At 42.9% G+C, this 23,105-nt stretch overlaps 2 protein-coding genes across 5 annotated transcripts in view; both read right to left on the reverse strand.

The window, feature by feature from the left end:
- Positions 1-5,607, reverse strand: part of emid1 (EMI domain containing 1) — a 59,849-nt gene extending 54,242 nt beyond the window's left edge. For all 3 annotated transcript variants that reach the window (XM_031308818.2, XM_031308819.2, XM_031308817.2), the window contains exon 1: positions 5,262-5,607. In XM_031308818.2, coding sequence (XP_031164678.1) covers positions 5,262-5,437 — 176 coding nt within the window. In that variant the 5' untranslated portion in view covers positions 5,438-5,607. The remainder of the gene's footprint in view (positions 1-5,261) is intronic.
- A 2,240-nt stretch (positions 5,608-7,847) lies between these two features.
- dnah10 (dynein axonemal heavy chain 10) overlaps positions 7,848-23,105 on the reverse strand; it is a 31,994-nt gene continuing 16,736 nt past the window's right edge. The window contains exons 37-79 of one of the 2 annotated variants that reach the window (XM_035993143.1): positions 22,873-22,991; positions 22,631-22,789; positions 22,403-22,538; positions 22,178-22,300; positions 21,069-21,200; positions 20,729-20,945; positions 20,278-20,397; positions 19,991-20,136; positions 19,744-19,896; positions 19,391-19,651; positions 19,147-19,319; positions 18,277-18,370; positions 17,931-18,098; positions 17,580-17,768; positions 16,904-17,075; positions 16,611-16,814; positions 16,448-16,528; positions 16,062-16,259; positions 15,762-15,923; positions 15,475-15,649; positions 15,005-15,186; positions 14,754-14,890; positions 14,455-14,672; positions 14,067-14,288; positions 13,716-13,863; positions 13,271-13,550; positions 12,932-13,161; positions 12,555-12,828; positions 12,333-12,437; positions 12,027-12,181; positions 11,789-11,943; positions 11,378-11,561; positions 11,063-11,263; positions 10,437-10,646; positions 10,215-10,310; positions 9,949-10,120; positions 9,727-9,858; positions 9,283-9,494; positions 9,008-9,175; positions 8,687-8,867; positions 8,466-8,611; positions 8,198-8,370; positions 7,848-8,011 (exon numbers count right to left, since the gene is read on the reverse strand). In XM_035993143.1, coding sequence (XP_035849036.1) covers positions 8,224-8,370; positions 8,466-8,611; positions 8,687-8,867; positions 9,008-9,175; positions 9,283-9,494; positions 9,727-9,858; positions 9,949-10,120; positions 10,215-10,310; positions 10,437-10,646; positions 11,063-11,263; positions 11,378-11,561; positions 11,789-11,943; positions 12,027-12,181; positions 12,333-12,437; positions 12,555-12,828; positions 12,932-13,161; positions 13,271-13,550; positions 13,716-13,863; positions 14,067-14,288; positions 14,455-14,672; positions 14,754-14,890; positions 15,005-15,186; positions 15,475-15,649; positions 15,762-15,923; positions 16,062-16,259; positions 16,448-16,528; positions 16,611-16,814; positions 16,904-17,075; positions 17,580-17,768; positions 17,931-18,098; positions 18,277-18,370; positions 19,147-19,319; positions 19,391-19,651; positions 19,744-19,896; positions 19,991-20,136; positions 20,278-20,397; positions 20,729-20,945; positions 21,069-21,200; positions 22,178-22,300; positions 22,403-22,538; positions 22,631-22,789; positions 22,873-22,991 — 7,137 coding nt within the window. In that variant the 3' untranslated portion in view covers positions 7,848-8,011; positions 8,198-8,223. Of the gene's footprint in view, positions 8,371-8,465; positions 8,612-8,686; positions 8,868-9,007; positions 9,176-9,282; positions 9,495-9,726; positions 9,859-9,948; positions 10,121-10,214; positions 10,311-10,436; positions 10,647-11,062; positions 11,264-11,377; positions 11,562-11,788; positions 11,944-12,026; positions 12,182-12,332; positions 12,438-12,554; positions 12,829-12,931; positions 13,162-13,270; positions 13,551-13,715; positions 13,864-14,066; positions 14,289-14,454; positions 14,673-14,753; positions 14,891-15,004; positions 15,187-15,474; positions 15,650-15,761; positions 15,924-16,061; positions 16,260-16,447; positions 16,529-16,610; positions 16,815-16,903; positions 17,076-17,579; positions 17,769-17,930; positions 18,099-18,276; positions 18,371-19,146; positions 19,320-19,390; positions 19,652-19,743; positions 19,897-19,990; positions 20,137-20,277; positions 20,398-20,728; positions 20,946-21,068; positions 21,201-22,177; positions 22,301-22,402; positions 22,539-22,630; positions 22,790-22,872; positions 22,992-23,105 lie in introns of both variants that reach the window. The other variant, XM_031309079.2, reaches the window with a different exon arrangement.

Raw genomic sequence — 23,105 nt, forward strand, 5'->3', positions numbered from 1 at the left:
TAGCACAAAACTACACTTTGTGTGTTCTGCTGCCAATGTGTTTGCAAGAGTGGGAGGGTGTTCCCACCAAGGTCTGTTTGTCAATATGTGAGACCATATGTTTGTGTGTGCGAGAGACAGCTTACACTAAAGGAAACTGCCGAAGGCGGAGGATGCGAAGCAGCCTTGAACCAGCTCCCATTAACAATCCCCACATGTTGTGGTGGCCACACACACAGACCTGAGCCGGCGAGCAGGGCACCTCTGAGAAAGGTCTGTGTCCTACTGCAGGTATTTCTTTTTTCCATTCATGTAATAAGCATGTATAGTAGTAGAGTATTTAGAAAAAAACTTTTCCAGATTAAGTAACAAAATGTAAAATGCGCAAAACATATTCCAGGGCCTATTACAAGTAAAAGGTGTGCAAAAGAAACAACCAGTTTGAATTAATCCTAAACTTCTCAAGTAAAGCGAGTAAGGAATTTATCTGCCACACGTTATTTAAATACAGACTCACCCTCCATGTATCTTAGAATATCCATCAGCCTTACGGCTACAAAAATTAACATGGATCTATATGATTACCCTATGATTGCTTTCCCTTGTCCAGAAAAAATTGCTCTAATCATCAGTGGAAAATGTCAGACATTGAAGGAGCTGTGGTCAGGTAGAGCTGGGAGTAACTGGAGGGGGTACTAACCCCAACTCCTCCCCCCTACTTATCCTCCAGACCCAACAGATAAACATCAGTTTCCCAGGCTGAGACGAGGTTTCACCTGGGAACAGCTAAGATTGTCACCAGGGGGTACAAGGAGGGAAATGGGGGTGGATTTTATGGTCTCCCCCTCTCTCTTTGTTTTTCACTTATGCAATTACCAAAGAGGAAATGCCAACCGCTGCTGCTTCAGGGGATGAAATAACAAAAGCAGTTGGCATAATCGAGTTTACAATTTTCCCAAATGGTTTGACAACCAACACCTGCATTAGCGACATACCTGATTTACACAATACTTAATGAGTACGAGGCAGCAAGAAAAATACTTTTTCCACTGTGAAGAGGATGGAGATGCCTAGAGATGATGTTATTAACTGGGTACAGGTAACATCATTATCTCCTCTGGGATGTAAAAGACCAAACAATAAAAACCTGTTTTACTTACAAGCCCAACAGAAAAGAACTTTTCTCATTTTGTTGCAGAGAACTACTTAATAATGGTCCATTGATTTGTATCTGGCTTTATTCATAAAGGGACACAGGTACTTGGTGTCTTTCACTAAAATGTTTCACAGTCAACACCTTCCTCTTACTTGAGGTGTCCTTGTGTTATGAAGTGTGAAACCCACCAGCACCATGCTGTTTCACTGGCAAACACACCAAGCAGGCCCACAGTGAGTATCAGGTCTCTAAGCACACACGGCACACTCTGAACGGTGGGCCCAAGCCAAATCAATCATCAGCCATCTCTCACAGGTCACACACTGCCACGGCCAACAGGTATGAAAGAAATCCACAATCTTTAGGGGACGAAAAAAATCACAGCTTCGGCCCATCAGACAGTAAAACATTTAAGGGTAAAAAAAAAACGTGCTGAACCCTAAATGAATGCAAATGCTAACAGAGTGCTCATTGACAACAACAAAAGAGCTTATACCGGTATTCTGTACTCTAGTTGCCCTCATTTGGCCTTGTACGCTATGCAGTCTGCATCTTTCATGATCACACTACTGAGTTAGTGCACTTTCTGCAGCCAACTGTGTGGGGAGGAAGAAGCTGGGAGTTAAGCCGTGTGAACTGACAAGATTGTTGATGAGAGCAAAAATGTTGGTGAGACTCTGGTGAAAAATGTCCCAGTAACTCCCTTTCCATCCACCCATCACGTACTGTTGGAGGAGGAGGGCCCGAACACTCAGCATGGATAGAAATCTAAAGGAATTTCTTTCGATTTCTGTCTGTGGGAAAAATACTCGAGGAGAACAAAGGACAAAAGACAGATGTGGCAAACGGCCAGGCAGAGGAGAGGAGACAAAGGTTATTTTATCATAAGGTCACACAAGGGTGCTTCCGATGGGAACAGGGAAATGGAGGGAAAGACAATTATGAAGTACCGTTGGTCCCACGGGATATAGAGGAGGCATAAGATAAATGTGGTGCAACAACAAATGACAAAGAGAGAAATCGAGAGTACAGTCAGTGTAATATAGTATGAAGAGAGAGGGACGCGACATTCCTGGAGTCAAGATCTGCAGCATCTAGGAAAAACAGAAAGGACCAGAGTGGCCTATAAGAGAATGGTGTAAAACAAATAATTTGAAGAATTATTGAATAATAAGTTAATAGAGAACATAAGGGCCGGTGAGCAATTGCAGGTTGAAAGCTGCCGTGTGCAGAGGACAGTGGAGATCATCAAAGCACCACAGTGAGACCTTGAAGGTCAGGGCCAAGTGACTCTTCACAGCAGCCTCGGAGGAACAAGGAAAATTCTCATTTGTCTTTGTCTGTTTTGAGCTTTCAGACCTGGACACCTGTGAGCTTTAAGTGTGTTTCTGTGTGTAACGGGTGTACGCATCTTTAAGTGTTTCAGGCTGGAAGAACAAAGGAAATTCCTCTCAACTGAAGAATTCACACACCAATGGCTCCATACAGCCTGATTATAAATCATGAATGTACCATCATGTAGAGCTGAGCTGAGACACCGACTTTGTGGACTGGTCACCTGCAGTGTACCACGTACACTGATGAAGGACTTATTTTATCTGTCAATTATTTTCCTGATTAATCGATTATGAAATGGTGGAACATGGTCATCACAATTTCCCAAAGCCCAAGGTGATGTCTTCACTGTCTTGTTTTGTCCAACCATCAGTCCAAAACTCTCAGTTTATTCATATAAACTTATATCAATTCAGTTTACAATCCTAGAAGATGAAAGGAAACCATAGGAAACTAATATTCACATTTGAGAAGCTAGAATCAGGTTATTTCAGGCTTTTTTTCTTAAAATGTGTAGGGCTTTAATTGACAACTATTTTAATTATCAATTCATCTGTTATCTCTTTGATCAGCAAGGAAAAATGGCCACTACAGTTGTCCAACCACTAGTCCAAAAACCAAACATAGGCCTATTTGGTTATTAATGGTATAAAACTGAGAAAAGCAGCAACTCCTCACATTGGAGAAAATAGCCATCAGATAACCATCAGATTTGAATAATCTTTGCTTAGAAAGTGACTTTATCGCTGCTGCCCTACACTCGTATATAGTCGTGTTCCCCGAGGATCATCCTGATTTAATGTTTCACTGATTTAATGTGCAATTTGGCACTGCTTCCTAATACGCATGAAAAACGTTCAATGAGCACATACTGTTCATAATTTGAAGTTATATGAAATCTAAAGCCATTGTGCTTTAAGCCTCACAGGGCTCAGTCTGCTGGAATCTCGGTCATCTTCATTCCCATGCTTAAAGAAAACGTGGACATGGTTAAGATGGGGTGGGGAACGAGGGTGGCCACAGGGTTCAGACTTTCTGTCAGACCATGACAAGTCCTCCGAGGGAGGATAAAGAAGTGGGCCAGACAAGAAATAAAGAAGCAGCTACCTCTGTAACCCCTCAGTGCACTGAGCTCATATAGTCATTAAGAACGACAAGGGTGAACGAACGCTTTATCAGCTCCTCTACAGAGCGCCCACACCAGTCAAGAAATTACTCAAGTTGTTAATCCCCTTTGAATAAGGTAATCACTGTGTAAAGAAAGGGCTGGTATGGGGAGACATTCTTAGAGAAGGTTTTCCTGTGATAGAATCCCAGTCTGCTAAAATGAATATGTATTTCCTTTGAAGTGCCTAAACCTCAATGGCAAGTTAAGTTTCTGTCATTCAATGTCAAGTTGCTAATGCCCATGAGAGAGCGTTCTGCTCTCTGAAATCCCACTGCCACTGCTTGACTTTGTTGACACACTTTAAACTGCTGCTTTCACAGATCAGGCCAGACAGCAGGTGGACTGAGCTCCTCTCATGTCACCTCAAACCCGCTGACCTCTTTGCCTCTGAAGACGGTGACTGGCCCACGCCAACAACAGCTTCCTCTCTGTCTATCTTGACATTCCTCCACTTGCCGCTTACAAACAGCAGCAAACCCACTGTAAACTCATCTCCCCTTCCCAGAACAAGCCCAGATGTGATGGAGTCCCAGCTGCTTGTGTTTAGTAAACACGTCCACAAACCTCTGGCCATGAGTGACAGGCGAGCTGAGCAGAGAGGTGAGCCAGTGGAGCGAGGCTGGGAGCGCTGAAAGCCACCTGGACACACCCAGAAGAAATGGCCTCATCAGAGAGAAGAGGTTTCAGCCTCCAGCCACGTTCAGCCCACACACCGTAATCTGCATACACTCTCAACCTAGCAGCATAAATATTTGTAAAATGGGAAACATCCTCTCATCATTAGGCACTGGCTAGTCTCCGAGCTAAACATTTGCTCTGTCCAGGAGGGGAGCAGAGCTGGTTAGCGCTCTTGCCTGTGTGTTTAGTCTAGTAACTCTGCTGTTGCAAAGATGATCAATCATTTCATGAGACCAAAAGGAGGATGCCCTTTTCATTCAATGACTTTTTCTTAAGCGTAAGAGCTCAATCATGAAATTTAAAAAGGCATATAAACCATTGCTCCCTCATTCACTGTCTATAACACTTATTCAAGATGCATCCTGTCTTCACCACTGGGATCCACATAGGAGCAGGTTTTACGTGGACAGATGTGAGTGAGACTAAAGGTGGTGCTTCGAAGAGCACCCTGACAGCTGAGAAGGAGCAGATGATGGCGTCATTGCTGCTGCATCTCCTGCTGCAGGGATGAAGAGCACACAACACAGCTCAGAGACAGTGGAGGTGCTCTCAGGAGCCACACTGAGAGAGTGTGGGTGAGCTGGGATAACAATAAGGACGTGAGGGAGTCAGCAGAGCAATGTGTGCTGCCAACACAGGAAAAAGGAAACCAACTGTCAGGAAGACAATAGGACCTGGTAGATGGATGGAGATGGGAGTAGCTCTGCAGAGTCACGCATTGTCAAAAGGATACAAAAAGTGAGACTGTATGGTTTAAAAATAGACTGTAGAGGCAAAAAAAAGGTTATGTGCAAATAACAAGATATATTTTGAGGATTAACATATAGCAGCCTACAGTATAGCCTATGTACACTGTACAGTAGGCTACACTGTACGTTGTACAGTCTGTATTATTAATATAAAGTGACTATAAGTGAGTGAGTATAAAGTGGATGCTTTCCTTACCTTTTCTGATAGACGGAGGTGTGAGAGGCTGCTGCCTGCGTCCCGACTGAGTAGGTTTTGTAAAGTCCCGTCTTCCAGGTCCCGTCAACAAACGTGGTCAGCCACAGTATCAGCACAGTCCAAAGCAAACTTTTTCTACAAAGCGCGGACACGCTCTCCCGTTGGCGTGGTCCCATTTCCGTGGCATCAAAAGTACGGCCAGAAAAATTTAAATGAGCCCAACTTCCCCCGGTAGGAAAATAGACCAGTTAGTGAATCCAGCTCGTTAGGGGAAATGTGTCAAACAGCACCGGGTCGGCTGGACAAGACGCGCATCCTAGCAAACATGCACTTCTGTAGATTCGTTTATGTGTAAAGCCTGTCTTAAAATCCTAAGAGAACTAAAGAAAATTGCTGCCCTATAAACTCTTTCTTCTCGATAGTCTCTACTTATGACAGAGAGCCGACATTTGAAAATAAAGCTTGAATACTGCGTGTGTGGGTGTTGTTGAGTGTGTGTTGTCCCCCCTTTCTCTATCTGCTCTGCCTACCTCCGTCTGTCTGTGCGCATATCGAGCCGAGCCTTTACTGCGGGCATGAAACCACTTTTATAGTCTCCTCGGGTCTTTTAAAAGCACAGCCTGCTGAGTCTTTTTTACCCTGCCCTGTTTCAACCTCTTACAGAGGACACTTGCGTGCTCAATGCGACGGCACATTACGCATTGGATTTGTTCTAAATGATTAATGGGCTGCTGCTTCTTCGAGGCTCATCTGAAATCACTGCAGCTGTGCCGGTGATGAGTAATTGTTTTTTGGTGAGCACAACTGAATATAAAACAAATTATGACTAAGTTCTGGCACTATTAGATTTGAAAAGTTATATTTAAAAGCCCATAAAGTAAGGTTCATCATAGTATTGTTACTATCATGTATGCTATCTATTTATCAATCTAATCTATACATCTAGTTTTTGTGCTATGGTTGCCTTTATTAGCAGTACTCTGTAGCCTCCCTGTCAAAGCCATCAGTACCCAGGCAGACAGTGGCAGGAGAATAGTTGAGGTTACTGTAACCTCCATCAGCCCATACATGTGGGACATGTAGGTTTACTGTGCAAGCAGCCAGTAACCACAAGGCTGTGGTCCTGCTCCAAACTAAACACCTGGCACTGCAACCAAAAACTGGGGCCCAAGCTGTATGTCTGTGGTTGGGAATGACTACACCTCTAAGGTCCCATGATGGGCTGAGCTGCAAGTCCCGTCAGCTGCAAAGGATGCTGCAAAGAGCACTTATGCATCTGGCTAGTATACTAGTTTTGCTGAAGTTCTCAGGTAATGAGAGATAGTGTTAACACTATGACACTCACAGACAGGCATTCAGACTGGCACTAATCACCCCCTATACTACATGGGGAAAGCTGCAAACTGAGTAAGCCCACCTGCCCTCAATCACAACAAACGGAAACTGTTTGGGATTGGGGGTTTGGGGGAGGACTGGAAAATGATGTGTCAGAGTTTTTTGTTTCAGGGCACCCATGGCATTTTACGAGGCCACTGGGCGCAGGTAATAGTGCCAACAGGAACTGGAGCAGCTTAGGGTTAATGTAAATCCCTCCAGTCACGAGCAGCTGAAAATAATTTTGACCTCGGAGGAAGGAGACGGGGGTCGGTTTCATTGAGAAGATTTTTTTCCTTCTTATTTCTTGAGTAGTTACTCCTGCTTCTATAATTTCCTGCCCCTTTACTATGCAAACAGAAAGAGCAGCATTTACCTATTGTCTGTGTGCATTTACTGAAGATCTGCTCACTCATATGAAGTGTAGGTTAATTAATATTAAACAACATACCATTCTTTCCCCCTTTTCAAAAGCGAAACACAATTCCTCCCCTCCTGTGTTTGGTCATAAACATGTCCCGATCTTCACTTTTCAAGATAGTCCTACCAGTTAAAGCTGAGAAGGGGCCTGTCTAACCTTTACCCTCTGCCATTCAGAGGGGGGCCATAAAGCCTATACAATACAGTAATGAGAAGCTTGACAGTGATCTAATATAAAGCTAAGGACCTTTAAGGAGAGAGACTTGAATGTAAACTTAAATTTCAGGTTGCTGGTTGTTTGCCTTATGATGATTTCAGTAATAGGTCACAGTTTCCTCTGACAAGCACATCCCTGATTACAGCTGCACTCGCATAACTCAGGCTATATGATGTATGTTGCACACGTTATGGCTATGGTTTTTATTTCTGTGTTTCTGTGACCTCACTGCCACACTAGCTGCCAGATCCTCCAGGGCTTTCTCATTTTTAGAGTAAACTTCACCTGCTTTGGCATGCTGACCTCAGCAGCATCGATTACTCAGTGCTGCACTAGATGTGTTCGTTAGACGTTACAGTAAAGCTACCTAAACTGCAGGGAACAGCTGAAAAGCTACTTGGGTAAAGTGGAAAACTTTAACAGCCTTTGGTCAATGGTACATTTTCCACTGTATGCAGCAGATTATGTTCCTTTAAAAACCTCAGCAGAAACATTCAGCATCTACTGTCCTTTTTAGGAATGGACACATATGTGAAATATTTAGTTAGTTTAAGACAGAAAAAGATTAAACATGATTGAACTGAATTGCAAACGTTTATTCGTTAATAAACAGTAGTAGACTTTTAGGCCTGAAAGATCCTGACTCACTAGAGCCTGTTGACACTTTAGCCCACTGTAAAAACTAAAGATGAATCTCTGGAGCTAATGCCCAGAGCCCAGTACTGTTGTGTGCTGCCATCTAGTGAGAAGAAAAGAATGAAAGCTGTGAAGTAGACAATGAGTAAAACAATCTAGTATTCTTTTGTGTCTCTATCAATTTAAAAAAAAATATGCACAGTTTTTTTCTCTCTCTAAAAAAAAGCAGACATCAGGCATTAATTATGTTATTAATTAACATGTCGGAACCGACTGTGTGAAAGCTAACCAGCTCAGTGAGGCTGAGGGCTGTCTTTAGTCAGCGTTGAGGCATAAACAGACTCCCTGGAGCACCCAGTGGGAAATGTGCATGGTGGTGAACAGGTCTGCCTCAAACACCAACCCCACACCCATTGCATTCCTCCGCAGAGACGTGGTGTACACCGGTGTCCGTATTGTATTCTAGGGTACAAAACAAAAAAATACACACGACAGTTGAAAAGAAAGATAGTGAAGTAAAGTATTGTATGGAGGCCTGTAGTGCCTGTGGTCCACACCTGTAACCTGAGACGGCGTGCCTCTACAGGGATGACTTTGAGAATGGGCAGTTCAACAACCAGAACTTTTGGTTTACTCTTCACCAGGCAGCCCTTCTCTGTGTCCCAGTCTGCTCCCTCCAGATACAGGCCAGACACAAAGCAGGCTGCAGGGGAAAACACTATCAGTCTATATAACTCATCACTGATTATGCTGCAAATGGTGAGTGTTATTTCATTACCCTGTCCAGGTCTGTCACCGACTTCATCCTCACTGCGGTACTGGGTCACCTGTGTGTACAGTGTGGAAAGATCCAGAGGCCAACCATTTTTCCTGCATGCGGCTTGGACCAGGGCAGTCAGGTAGGACTCTGGGATATGGAGTCCAGATAGCCACATAACATTTGGCTCTCCTTCATCCACCTGGTAGACGCAAGATACATGGATACATCACACATGAAGATAAATTCTCAACCAGCTTTTGGACTATTCTGTAATGCTAGAATAGAAAAGAATAAATATACTGTAAGAGATTATCTGTGATAGTGTGTGTCCGTCCTCACCCAGTAGCTATACTGTTTATAACGCCTCTTGAAATGGCTCATCCAGTTGCCGAGGGACTTAAGAGTGTCGGGTGCCAACTTCTTCCAAATGGCAGGGATGTGACCATTAAAAAGGGCCCGAGCGACCTCATCCAACTCACTGCTCATACCCACCTCACCAGCCAAGGCCTAGGGAACACAAGAGAATCGGAACAACAAAAAATCTGTGAAGCACAAACATGCAACGCCTGTCTATTTGTTTCCCCAATATCTTGTTGTCCTCTACCCCTCCTCACCCTCTGCAGCTCAGCCAGAGAGCGCTGCATGCGGACCACTAGTTTGTTGAAGCGCTCCAGTTCTTGAAGCAGCACCACTGAGGTCGGGGAAATGTCCGTGCCAAACCTTTTACGGATCACGTCCATGTCGAAAAACTTGGGCAGCTTGTTCTGAATGTCCTGGGCCACCTGGCTGATGTACTCATCTCTACTGATGCTTCCACCAGATTCCCCTGAGGCATAAGAGAGTGTTTAAAAGAGAGGAAGCACATGGCAGCACGGTGGCAAAGAGAGTAAAGAAAACACTCTTCAACAGTATGGAATGGCTTCTTCTAAAAAATAGTAAAAATTACTTCCAGGGATGCTCTTCGACACTCGGAGCTCAATATGGAGGCAAGCAACGTTACAATTTCTTCCTTTGAAATAAATGAAGAAGCAAGAGAAATGTAAGATGCCGAATCGTACCTGTCTGAGGCTGCAGGTCTATTAGGTGAGTCCACATGTCTTTAGCTGCCTGAGTGTAGTATCCTATCTCTGCATTGGAATGAAGACCCATTACCTCTGGTGTGTTTGCTAGTGGCAGGGTCTCAATCTCATCTGTAACAGATAGCAGGATAAAGCTGAGTGATGACAGATTTCTTTTTTTTGAAAGGAAGACAATGTGAAGTAATGAAAATAACGACTGACCAACATATATATTTTTGGGCCCATTTTGAGGGATCTTGTAATCGACGTCCTTGTTATTAAAGAAGTGGAAGCAGCGAAATGTGTAGAAGAGGAAGTCTCCAAGGTACTCATCCATGTAGACTGTCAGGATCCTGCGGTCAAAGCTATCTATACATCGCCCACCATACATCACCTATAGAACATTACACAGACATGCTAAGTGTACAGCATTAGCTAGCAAGTAAATAGATATACAATATATTAAAACACAATGAATTTAGCCTAACCTCCCCAACAAGGTATTTAAGACTTCCCCAGGGAATATTGCTGTCTCCTTGGTTGTGGGCTTTGGTGAGGTAGGTGTTCAGGATCTCCATACACACCTGTTGAACACAGTTACATTATTTGAACCATTGAAAAGTGAAATATAACTGATATACTGTACAGAGACTAAGAATCGAACAAAATCGCTTATTTCAAACATAGTGAAAATGACTTGTGTCACTTACAAAGAAGTCAGACTCGTTGAAGTCGTAGGGGACGTTCCAGCCAATCTTGCCGTACTTTCGTCTCTCTTGCACCACAGCATGAAAGAAGGTCAGCACATACACCAGGCTGCGGAAGGCAGGGTGAGGGCATGCAGTCAAGGTCTCATGGGAGATTTTAGAGTACGTGGCTCTCATGTTCAGCTTGAGACCGTTGGGAGGCTCAGTCACTACCTGCACACAATATTAAAGTACATGTAAACACACTGACATTTTTTAAATCCTGCCTCTATTATTATTGTAGTTTATCTGCAAAATGTTTACTACCAAAACACCAGTATTAACAAGCCATTTGATCTCATATTAAACTTTCAAGACTTGCTTTTCTTACAATAGAAAAACTGTTGTGACAGTGGCTATTCCCTAGTGCTGTGTACAATAAAAGAAAAATTATCACCTTGTATTGGAAATGCAACATTGTCATATTTCCAACATATAGATACAAAAAACATATAGAAAACATTCATTCCATCATACCATCATACCATACTACAATCAATCCTTGTGCCCACTACTAGACACTAAATCCTGCCATCCACACAAAAATCTAAAGAAAACACAGCTCAAGGTAGAGAGAAAATGTGTTTCACCTTTAGAGACTTTTGCAGTATACCAATGGGGAAATCCTGAATGGGGTTGGTGGTGACCCACAGGCGGAAGTTGGGGTTGGGCTTGGTGATCCTCTCTAAGGACTTCTCCAGATCCTTCAGCCACTTTACCAGCAGGTGGCAGTTCTGTAGCATCAACCACTGACCACGAGACACCGCCATGTCCAGCAACTGCAGTGCCACCTTTATCATAAATATAGAAGACAGTTACCCTCAACATCTTTACTTTTTATTGTTTGTGACTACTTCCTGATTTCTATACTCGTTCCACTTGACCACAAAACAAGTCTTCAGTACCTTCTCTTGGCCTTGGCCCATAGCGAGGAACTTGAACTTGTTGCCTTCAAAGCCTGACCTCTCTGCTAGTTTCATGAGGTCAGTGGCTGGGTCAGAGCCGGGGCTCAGGATGAAGACAATGGGGGAGGAAGGTGTGCTCTGTTCATAAATTGCATCAAAGTTGATCACAGGGGGCTGCACATATCTGAGAGGAAACACAAGAAAACACATAGAAACTTAGGGCTTGATTTATCTTTGTGCAAATAATTATATCTTCCTGACCTGCACCACAGTGGTGTACTGGTGTACTGTATAAACTGTATAAGTAGTGACAGAGACATTTTATATATATATATATATATATATATATATATATATATATATATATATTTTTTTTTATTATTATTATTATTTCAACAGAAACAGTCTCACTTCTCGCCCATGGTGACAGTAACGTAGTCAGTCACAGCTCTGTAAACTCTATCAACACGGAAGCAGCGCAGCAACAGAAGCTTCTGAAAGGCTGACAGGTTCTCCCCATATTTCATGGGAAATGGAGCCTGTTCTGGTCCATCTAAGTCATACCACTGAGGAGAAAAAGAATGAGGGTTACACTATCAACTGACTAAGTAAAATGCCTATGGTGATTCCTGTCAATGGTGTCACTTACAGACTTCCAGTCAGTGGGATTTTTCTCCACATCATCAGGCAGAGAGACAAACTGCTCAGGAAAGAGCTCTGCTAGTTTCACTATGTCCTCCCAGCCCTGGTCTGCGAGCCAGTCACAAGGCTTTTTGCGTGTGCTCTTTTCCAGGGATAGATTACCTTTCCAAGTAAAAAAACATTTAAGTGAAAATGGTGAAGAAGAACATTTATTTTGACCATCGTGTGCATAAACATTTGTTTGAGTTTTGTAATCACCGTTATCTACTCTTAACTACATTTAAGAAGAGTTCAACTTCTCTGGATATCTCACCCTTGATAAAGAACTCCAACTCCTCCTGAGGTGACCTCCCTTCTGCCTGCTCAATCTTGATGGTCAAGTTAAAGGAAAAGAGCAGCTTGTGTCTCTCAAACAGACCTAAGAAAATGGAGTCAGTTCAGGTTATAGTATCCAAAAAGTAATCATAAATATGTGCTTTATCTTAAGAAAATGATCCCTTTCCATCTATTTCATTATTCCATCTTTATTATTTACCTGTGCAGCCATAGTTATAAACACTGTATGTCAGAGTGTTCATGATGTTCTTCAGTCTTTGGAGCAGGACCGAGTCAGGCAGAGATTTGCGCAGTGAAAAGTCAAACACATCCAGGTAGGAGGCTAGAGAGTACTGGTACATGCTGTTCACCAGAGCCATTTCTGTCAGTACGAAGAACAGGATAGCACCGCGCTTGGCAGCCGGCCGGTAGCCGTCTCTCAGTTTATCAATGTCCAGAGATGTCTTCTCAGCCAACTTCAGTTTCTCAAATACCTGATGATCACAACATCAAACAGGGGAAAAAAGAGAATGAATGACTTCAGTAAAAATGCTATTCTTCCATGAGTTCACTGATTCCTGCTGTAGCCAAACTGACCTCACTGGCTTTTGACTTTGTTTCCTCCAAAGTGTGAACCAGCTCCGTGTTATCCAACATGTTGCCTGCAGATGTGGCCAGCTCTCTGAGCAGCGAGTCCCCGAGGTTCTTCAGCAGATTCTTATTGTTGCTTGTCTCTTGGATTAAATGCTCACGCTGCTCCTCTAGCTCCTTTTTCTCAAAGCCCATGATAACACTCAGCAGCTGGTCCTCCAGACCCTTAAGGGTCACTACACGCAACATAGATACAATAAATGGACACATACAGACAAAGCATTTAAAACATGATGTTCAAATGTTACAGACAAAAACTATGCTTGCCATGCCGAAGAATCTTACCAGTATAGTTAATGACCATGGCTTTTCCAAACACTGATGGGGAGAATTTGGGGTTACCCAGTTTGGTGTTGAGGTACAGTTTAAAGTTGGGATCATAGTCCACCTCCTTGTCACCCAGCATGAGGACCTGTCTGCCCTCTGCTCCTTTTACGTTCTTCTCCAGGACATTGTCAATCACAGGGTCAATGTACTCATCTACATCTTGAAAAAGGAATGGGAAGCCATATTTGATGGCCATCTCTAGCTGCTTCAGGAAGTCTGGATCATTGAAGGATGAGATCTGGGGGAAGAAAGGATGATGACACTGTCAGGGCCTCACGTTGTGACTCTTTCCAAAGTGCTGATTCTGGAGCTGTCAGCAGAGGCAAGCTAACTAAAGCAATCATTTAAGGACTTGTGAGCAGTAATGGCACATAACACATAGGAGGAATTAAACTGTTTGTACCTTGAGGTTATTGTTTTCTTCTTTCTTCTTAATCCAGTTGAGGGCTTGCTGTTGTGGGTCAATACACATGGGAAAACGGCTCCCTCTGCTTGTGAGAATTCCATTCTGCACTGACAGCTCATCTGGAGGCAAGCCCTCTGAGCCCCATCTGTCACACAGGGTTTGTTTGACACAGAGTTAGCCCAATAGTTAGTGTACAGCCAAAATAAAGACAAGTCCACATATGTGCAACAAGGACCTACCTACTCTGCTACCACAACACCGAATCCCTATCATTTGTTTGGTAAAACTCATATTGCAGATTGTATTCTCAAATGTCAAAATCTGCCGTGAGAACACACTCCTTCTCACCTGCTGATTTCTACCTCATCAGTCAGAAGGGTTTCCACTTTGTAAGGCTGGCTCAAGGGGATGCCTCTCTCATGCACATCCTTAACCCATACTTGGTATACCATTTCATTTCTGAAGTCCCAGCTGAAGGCCCCTACATAGCTCAGGAAAGCAGCAGATACCAGACAGTCACCCAGGAGACGCACGCGCCGCTGCTTCAACTCCTCCAAATCTTGTGTCCATCTGAGTGGTGAAAGTTGAAAAGAGGGAGCAGTAAAGACAGAAAGGAGGAAACACAAAGGGACCAAGAAAAGGAGATTAAAAATAATTGAATTAGCAACTCTTAGCACAGCGTTGGTTAAGTTAGGTTAAGAATTGTGACTGTGTGTTGCATCTTTTACAGCCTCACCGTTCATTCTCAGAGCTCAGGCCAGAGATAAGTTTGTCAGCAGCTATTAGCCTCCTCTCCATGAGCTCAGCCTCCTCCTGTAGCAGCTGTTTCTCTGTCATAGCAGCCTGGTACTTCTCTCCAAGAGCATGCAACTCTTTCTGGATATCGCTAAGCTCACTCTGAATGCGCTCCAGCTCCCGCTTACTCTGAAAGAAGTTCTTCTCTAGTCGGGCCACCTAAATAAATATTGGAAATATGGCTGTTTAATCTGTCTTCCTTCTTATGGAGCATGTTACCATGTACAAACCTTACATTACCTTCTCTCTCTTGGGTTTTATCTCCCGCGCAACTTCACAGTAACCCATGATAGCCTCGACATACTTGAGCAATCCTGAGCCGGCCTTACTGATGGCTTGCATCTCCTCAAAGCTCGTCTGGAGGTTCTTTAGGAAGCCTAGCCAGGAGGAAATCGCAAAGAAAACAACTGTAGTATACCTGGCATACGCAAATGCTACTGTCATATACAGTATATTGGTATTATTATTCATAAGTCATGAAGCCCACTTACCTTTGACAGTCCTGACCTGGTTGTTATTTATGGAATCACAGTCCATTTCCATCAGCGAGCGCAGGAAGTTAGCCTCTGACATCATTCCCTTGGCTGACTGCCAACTGATCTCCTTGTAACCACGCATCACCAGGATGCACTCACAAACCACCTGCACCTGTTTGGGTGGCTTGGCAAAGGATCTGCACAATGGACCAGCAGAAAAAGGCAGATAAAAGGAGAGTATTGAGTAAGAGATGGCATAAGTTTGCTTATGTATGTTAAGTCCTGATTTTGCATGAATAATCAGTGCTCGACACTCTAGAATATTTATCAACCCAACATACAGTACATTTTGGGAGGTTTAGTATGGGTGTCTGCATTACAGATGTCATTGTTAGTCTATTCATTCATCCTGATGAATTTAGCCATCATCGTATGCTTTCAACAACTGAATGAAAACAATGCTCTAAATAAGGAGGAGAGTTTACCGGATCTCTGTGACATCAGATTTTTCCAGGTCTTGCAGGGCAATGCGTGCTGCTTCTAAAGCCGGAAGAGCCTCAGCCAGGGAACTTTCAGCTTCTTTCTTCTCAACAGCTATCACTTTGTTCTGCACTTCAATCTCTTTGGCTTTGTCTTCCGCCAGAGTCTTTTTTTCCTCAGCTAAGAAAGGAAACGTTATCGATAAGTGGTTTGTAACAGCTGTGTTTAGTTTCCGAAGCCTACAGTACACTGTGTTTATCATGACCCTGATGACATGCAGGTACTCACTGACCTACAGTCGTGTTTGTGGTGATCTCATTCAGCAGGGCCTCACAAGCTGTGGACTTTTCAGCGAGGACCACCTTCTGCTCTGCTAGCTTGATATTCAGCTCAGCCAGCTGCTCACTGGCCTCCTTCAGTTTATCCAAACCTCCCTCTAGACGCTTGCACTGAGCTGGAACAGGAGAGAACAAGTTCACAAAATGAAATTCTCTTAAATAATCACAAACATATCATTGCACAGTAGACGTGGGGCACCAGTCTAACCCTTCACACAGAGGCACAGAATTTAAAAGATGTTCCATCTTCTCACCCAGTATATACTGGTCCTTTTCCTCCAAGAGGTTAGAATAGGTGCTAATGAAGTCCAAGTAGTTCTTTGGAGTAACATAGTTACAGCGTCTGAGTTTCTGCTGGAATTGCTTGCTGTAGTCACCCACAGAGCTATGGACCATGCATACATGAGTTATCACTGCTGCAGAGTGTGCCTCAGGAATCATTGGACTTTCACCTGTAGAAAAAAAAACAGAAAAACTTTGTGAATTCTTTTAAAAAAACTAAAAACCTAGATTTAGGAATAATATTCCAGCTGTAGGTCTCATTACAGTTAAATAAAGTAAAATGGCTGTCTGAAAATAAAATGTTCTATAACAAATGCATTTAAAAAAGAAGAAGCTATAAATGTATGTAATTACACACCGAGAAAAGACTGAGCCACCGCAAGTAACGCCTGTGGAGGCCATGGCAGGAACCAGTCTATCACAGTGTTATTCATCAGTCCTGGGGAAAATCGTTCACACAGTTAGTGAAATAAAATTAGAAATGATAATAAAATCAAGTGAAGCCTGACACCGAATGTCACCTGGGAAGTTCCTGCAGCGTGTCCTCAGGGTTTCTCCCACTGGAGACATGCCTAAAACAATGTGTAGATTGTTGGCGCTCTTATTGACAAAGTACTGCCACACACTCTCTTTAGAAGGACCTGCTCCCATCGTAAGAGCCTCATCACGAAGCTGGTTAAGAACGGACTCCTTCTCATCATCAGGGAACAATGCAGGAACAATGCCTATAAAGAGAGGGCATGATCAGTACTAGCTGTGGCTTTTAAGAAAAATAAATGTAGTGTGAGCCATGAGGTTTAGAGTGATATCCAACCTGAGGTGAGCATGTTGTTAATGAGCTCCAAGAAGCCTTCCTCGGTAACATGGGCATCAGTAAAGAGGAACACTGTCTTCTTGTTTTCAATGCCAAGCTTCAAGTACAGTGCTTTCAGGTCATCACGGAGGTTTGACTCACTGTATCCTCTGCTTAGTGTTATCTCAAACACCTGGGAAAAGCAGATTCCATTACTACTATGATGCTTCCTTGCAAATATTTTTTTATATGTGATGTTTTACAACATAGAAATCAGAGTTAAGAACCACGACTATGGAGGTATAGTTGAATGCGGCTTTACCTCTCAAACCCTAATTTTCCTTTTCAATGTTTCCTATAGCAGCTTTAAAATAAGAAGACTCCTGTTTCCACAATGAGTGTGGGTCACCTATAACTTTATTCCAAATCTTCTTGTTCCAATGCTTCACTAAAGCTAAGATTGTACTGAATCAAATATTCAAAACTAAGATGCCACATTTTCATGGCAGGAAACGGAAATATTCTAGATGTCTTGTATCTTGTGTACATATTCCCCCATTGCTTGGCGTCTATTTGCGCTGCCTTAAGTGTCATTGTAGCATATCTAACTTTTATCTTTATTACTGTAAACCTTAAGAAATGTAAATCTGATATTTCTTCGTCATTGAGAATCGTCACTGTTCTTGTATTTTACAACCTCACAGCCGGCAGTGAAGGCAGCGAGCTTGGTGAGGGACTGCTTGCCAGAGCCCCCCACACCGACGAGCAGTGCATGGCCACGATCAATGCGGATGATGCGGTGCACGCGTGTCAGATGTTCCAGAGCATCATCAAACAGTACTAGGTTCATTCTTGACTTGTTCTCATTGTATTCCTCTAGAATTTCCTGAAAAATGCAAAGACACAGTGATCTTTCATTGTAATTAAAGATCACATTTGGCAGAAAATACAAATGTAATTGTAACAAATTAATGTATCATTAAACTATTCCATTCCAAAATGAATATTAGACTGAGACCACCCACCCGCTATAAATAGTTGACAGTACCTGAAACAGAGCTTTTGATGCATCATAGTCCTGTATGTCCTCATAGACCCTTGGTTCAGTCTCACTGAGGGCTGTCCTGTAGTCTCCAAAAAGAATTGGGTCCCTCATGACTGCCTCCATGTCTGACTTGAAATGCTCCTCAATCAGGTTCTTAATGTGGCCTTGGACCTGGTGGTATAAAACCCACATTGGATACATTTGAAAACTACAAAACTATCCAGTATACAGTAGGTGATCTGTAATTACAGTTGGAGGAACAATTACGCATATTGTATTTGTCCCTGCAGTCAATACAAAGGAGACTATACAGTAAATATCTACTTCTACTATCATTAATAATTATTACCAAAGCTTTGTCAGTTTCATCAATGAGTCTGTCATGGAAGATTCTCAGGCACTCATTTCTCCAGACACGCGCAAATTGGGTGATAGTCAAAAACCTGTTAGAGAGAAATCAGGTAAAGCAAACACATTTAAATACATAGGGCCCTATTTTAACAATCTAAGCACACGGCGTGAAGCGCATGGCGCAGGTGCGTTTAGGGCATGTCCAAATCCACTTTTGCTAAAAAAGGGTCCGTGCGACAGGCGTTGCATGGTTCAAAAGGGTTGTTCTTAGCGTCTTCATTAATTCATAGGTGTGTTTTGGGAGTAACATGCAATAAACCAATCAGAGTGTAATCTCCCCTTCCCTTTAAAAGCCAGGTGCGTTTGTACCTTGGCGCATTGCTATTATGATGGCGGATTTGCACCGTAATATTTTTATTTGTAATCTTCTGCATGTTTGTGTGCTGCTGTGCTTCCCTGTGTGTGTTTAACAAGCATAGTGTGCGTGCGCTGTGCACGAGCCTAGGTGCATTTTACTAATGCGCTGTTAAAATAACAATGAAATGCTGCACTATTGACCAGGTTTTTGTTGGTCAATGGCGCACTCACTTCCCGCTGCCTCAAGATAGCAATACACCAAGAATTCACCTGAACACACCTCCCTGTAAGACCAGCACGCCCATGGGCGCAAAGATGGGCGCAGGTGTATTTGCTATTTAAACGACGTGGGCGCTGGACGGGAAATTGACAACTGCGTCGGTCTTAAACTAGCAAAGACACTTGTGTCGGGCTTTGTGCTGCGCTGTGCCGGGTGCAAGATAGGGCCCATAGACTTGTAACTGCAAAGTCCCTGTTCATCTGTTAATAGAGTGAATGCGCTAGATCAGACCTGTCAGGTTTGGTGAGGGTCAGTCCATTGTAGACTCTTGACAGGTCCCTCAGGTTGAAGATGTAGTGGAACTTGGAGGGAGTGGGTGGCAGATCTTTGATGATGTTGTTGTACAGTTCCAGTGTGCACACGGTGACTTTATCACAAACCTTCTGTATGATGTCTTCAAATGCCTAAAATATTTGACCAAGTTTATTAAATCTGACTGTTTATATATGTATCTATGTGGGAAAGAGATACTCACTCTGGTGTGGCCTTTGAGAATGGAAGCATAGATAAGGTGGAGGGAGTCCACCGCAGGGAAGGGGATGCTGAAGACACTGAAGAGCGAGACAAAGCGGGGATCAACCTCGTTCCTCCCACCTCCTGCGATTCCCATGGCAGCAATAAAACCAAGGTCCTTGAGGATTTTGTAGTTAAGATCTTTCCCTCTGTCATATATGCCTCCTCGGTCCAATAACAGCTTCAGAAGTGCGATGGGCTGTTGCGTGCCGTAACTATCCACCTGGACGAGCGTACAGTATATTACAATAATGTTAAACATACAATAACTGTCACAGTGAAGGAGATAGGTGGTTAAGAGCGTGGAGTAGGTACCTTTGGCATATTCATGTCATCCATAAAGACGAGCAGTCTCTTTCCCATAGGAGGCCCGTAGATCTCTTTGGTCCTTTTCTCCACGTTGGCTTCCAAGTTCCTCTGCAGGTCAATTGCAGTTGTTCTGGATGAGAAGTTGATCATCAGAGTAATCTAGAAAAAGAAGGGAGTGTAAAGAAACATTTAAAGAATTTAAACTCAAGTGAAATAATAAATGTGCACATCCGTAGTTAGAAGGTAAACTCACGCTTGCATCAGAATTGAGATTCTTCAGGAAGTTATGAATGGTGGCGGTCTTGGAAGTGCCAGACTCTCCAACCAGAAGCACCGGCCTCTTTATCTTCACCATCTGTTCTAGGATCCAGCTAGCTCTTGTGGTGTCGATAGTCGGCACTAAAGCAAAGATGAAGGACGAATCAAAGTGGCAGAAGGAGCTCGCGAGGGCACAAAAAAATGATAAGCTGTATGTATGTATGTATGTATGCAGGACACTTGATTTGTCATTGCCTCACAGCTCAGAGAATTGACCTTTACCTAGAATATCAGCAAACTTCATCTCAGGGTTGTGGATGTATTTGGTGACCAGGGAACTCCAGGAAACCCACTTCCCCTGTGTTCCATCAAAATGGAAATCATACAGAGTTGGGAGGTATCCTGTATGGATGCAGACATTGTGTTATCAATATTAAGATTAATTAAAGGCACTTCAATGTATTCATGTGGAAAATAAAATTGTCAAAAGTAAAACTGGGTCATGATATTAATTCATTCAACCTAAAACCATAAAAATAAATCCTGCTAATTGATTTCCAACAATGCCTGCAATGATAGACAATTTCATATTATACAGTACATAGGCATATCTCCCAACCCTGTTTCCTACATATACATTAAATGTTAACCACAAACGATACCTAAAATTGTACATTTAAAACTGCATAATTTTGATACTAATTTCATAATCATCTAAGTCCTTGCTTTTTACCTGGGATCTCACCAGGTCCGGCCAAGGCTTTGTCATCATGCACTGTGGTTAAGCAGGAAAGCTTTTTGATGAACTCATCAAATTTGATCCGGCCGCTCTCCAGCAATGTGGCCCCCAGTGAGCAGTACAGAGCCTCCAGGAAGTAACACTCCAGGACTTCAGCTCTGCTGTTTTCACTCTCAAGCAGCGCATCCAGTGTCAAGCACAACTGAGTCACCTGAATACACACAGCCAACACATACACAATTCATCCAAGTAGTCTGAGTATGGGACTATACTAATCGTAATGCACATATACAACAATTCTGGAGTACATTTAAGATGGATGAGATTAACCTACCAAGTTCAGATCTGTCTGAGGGACAACAGTCTTCAGTTTCTGGCCCTGTTTGCCGTCAACGATACCATCCACAATCATGTCAATAGACCTGTGCACATATTTCTCAAACAGTTCGTTGAGCACTTTTTGTTCCTAGAAAAAAAAAGAAACAGTGTTGAGAATATTATCAAACTACACTCACCTAAAGGTTTATTAGGAACACCTGTTAAATTTCTCGTTAATGCAATTATCTAATCAACCAATCACATGGCAGCTGCTTCAATGCATTTAGGGGTGTGGTCCAGGTCTAGTCAATCTCCTGAACTCCAAACTGAATGTCAGAATGGGAAAGAAAGGTGATCTCAGCAACTTTGAGCGTGGCATGGTTGTTGGTGCCAGACGGGCTGGTCTGAGTATTTCACAATCTGCTCAGTTACTGGGATTTTCATGCACAACCATTTCTAAGGTTTACAAAGAATGGTCTGAAAAAGGAAAAACATCCAGTATGCAGCAGTCCTGTGGGCGAAAATGCCTTGTTGATGCTAGAGGTCAGAGGAGAATGGGCCGACTAATTCAAGCTGATAGAAGATCAACTTTGACTCAAATAACCACTTGTTACAACCGAGGTATGCAGCTAAGCAATTGTGAAACCACAACACACACAACCTTGAGGTGGATGGGCTACACCAGCAGAAGACCCCACTGGGTACCACTCATCTCCACTAAAAATAGGAAAATGAGGCTACAATTTCCATGAGGTCACCGAAATTGGACAGTTGAAGACTGGAAAAATTTTGCCTGGTCTGATGAGTCTCGATTTCTGTTGAGACATTCAGATGGTAGAGTCAGAATTTGGTGTAAACAGAATGAGAACATGGATCTATCATGCCTTGTTACCACTGTGCAGGCTGGTGGTGGAGTGATGGTGTGGGGGATCCCTTTCACCTTCAGAACTGCCTTAATTCTTTGTGTCATTGATTCATCAAGGTGCTGGAAGCATTCTTTAGAAATGTTGGCCCATATTGATAGGATAGGGTCAAACACGGTATTAGTATGGTGTTCCTAATAATCCTTTAGGTGAGTGTATAATTAAGTGCAGTTATTCAAAGTGTATATGTTTTTTCTCATACCCCGTCAGGTCTGTCGCTCAACCATCTCTGCCAGTATGGGGTGTATCGCAGGTTTTTGGGGTCAACAAAAACCATCCCACAGCGGGAAACAGTAGCAGGGGAAGCATACTGCAGATCTCCAACCTGTGATGGTGACATTTCTTACATTATTGCTCTAAAAGTTGCCTCGCAGAAAAATGTAGGGAAAGGTATTCTGCTGACAGCCATCTTGAAATTCAGACAAACCTCAAATAGCATGGCACAGTGATTCTGTAAACGGATCCGCTCTCCATTGGCTAGAGTGAGGAGCTTGTTGTCATCCATCACTGAGTTCATATTCTCGACCCACAGAGCATCTACATCCCCATCAAACAGGATGTACCTGAGAGTCAAATTCATGTGTTTATGTTGTATAAATGAATGACACTGGCATATTGAACTACTTAAATGTCTCCTTTAAGTTTTCTTTTTTACCTCCGCTCTTTTTTGTCAGTAGGCTTGTTGATGTCGCGAAAGATGTTGGATAAGATCCCATCAGTCCAGTCTCGAGTGTCAGGGTCCAGAATACCGTAAAGTTCAATGACACTCATGGCTTTAGGGTTCAGGGGATACATTTTGGTTTGAAATCCCAATCTGATGATGAGATAAAATAAATGTCATTATTGTTCACTCAAAAGATCAGGGAGGTGGTGTAAACTTAGATTATATAAACTGACTTAGTCTGAGCTTGACATAATGTGCTGATCACAACCGATTTCCCTCCACCTGTTGGGCCAACAATCATAGTAGTGTGTCTGGTCATCATCGTCTCATACATCTGCACCACTTTATCCACCTGAAGGCACAGACAGCATAAAGAAAAACATCTAAACACTCACCTGCTGTAACTCAATCTTTGTCACTGTAACTTAACAATCTTTCAGTTGTGTAGGACAAACTGTATCTCAAA

The sequence above is a fragment of the Sander lucioperca genome, chromosome 2, assembly GCF_008315115.2.
Source record: "Sander lucioperca isolate FBNREF2018 chromosome 2, SLUC_FBN_1.2, whole genome shotgun sequence".
Taxonomy (NCBI): domain Eukaryota; kingdom Metazoa; phylum Chordata; class Actinopteri; order Perciformes; family Percidae; genus Sander; species Sander lucioperca.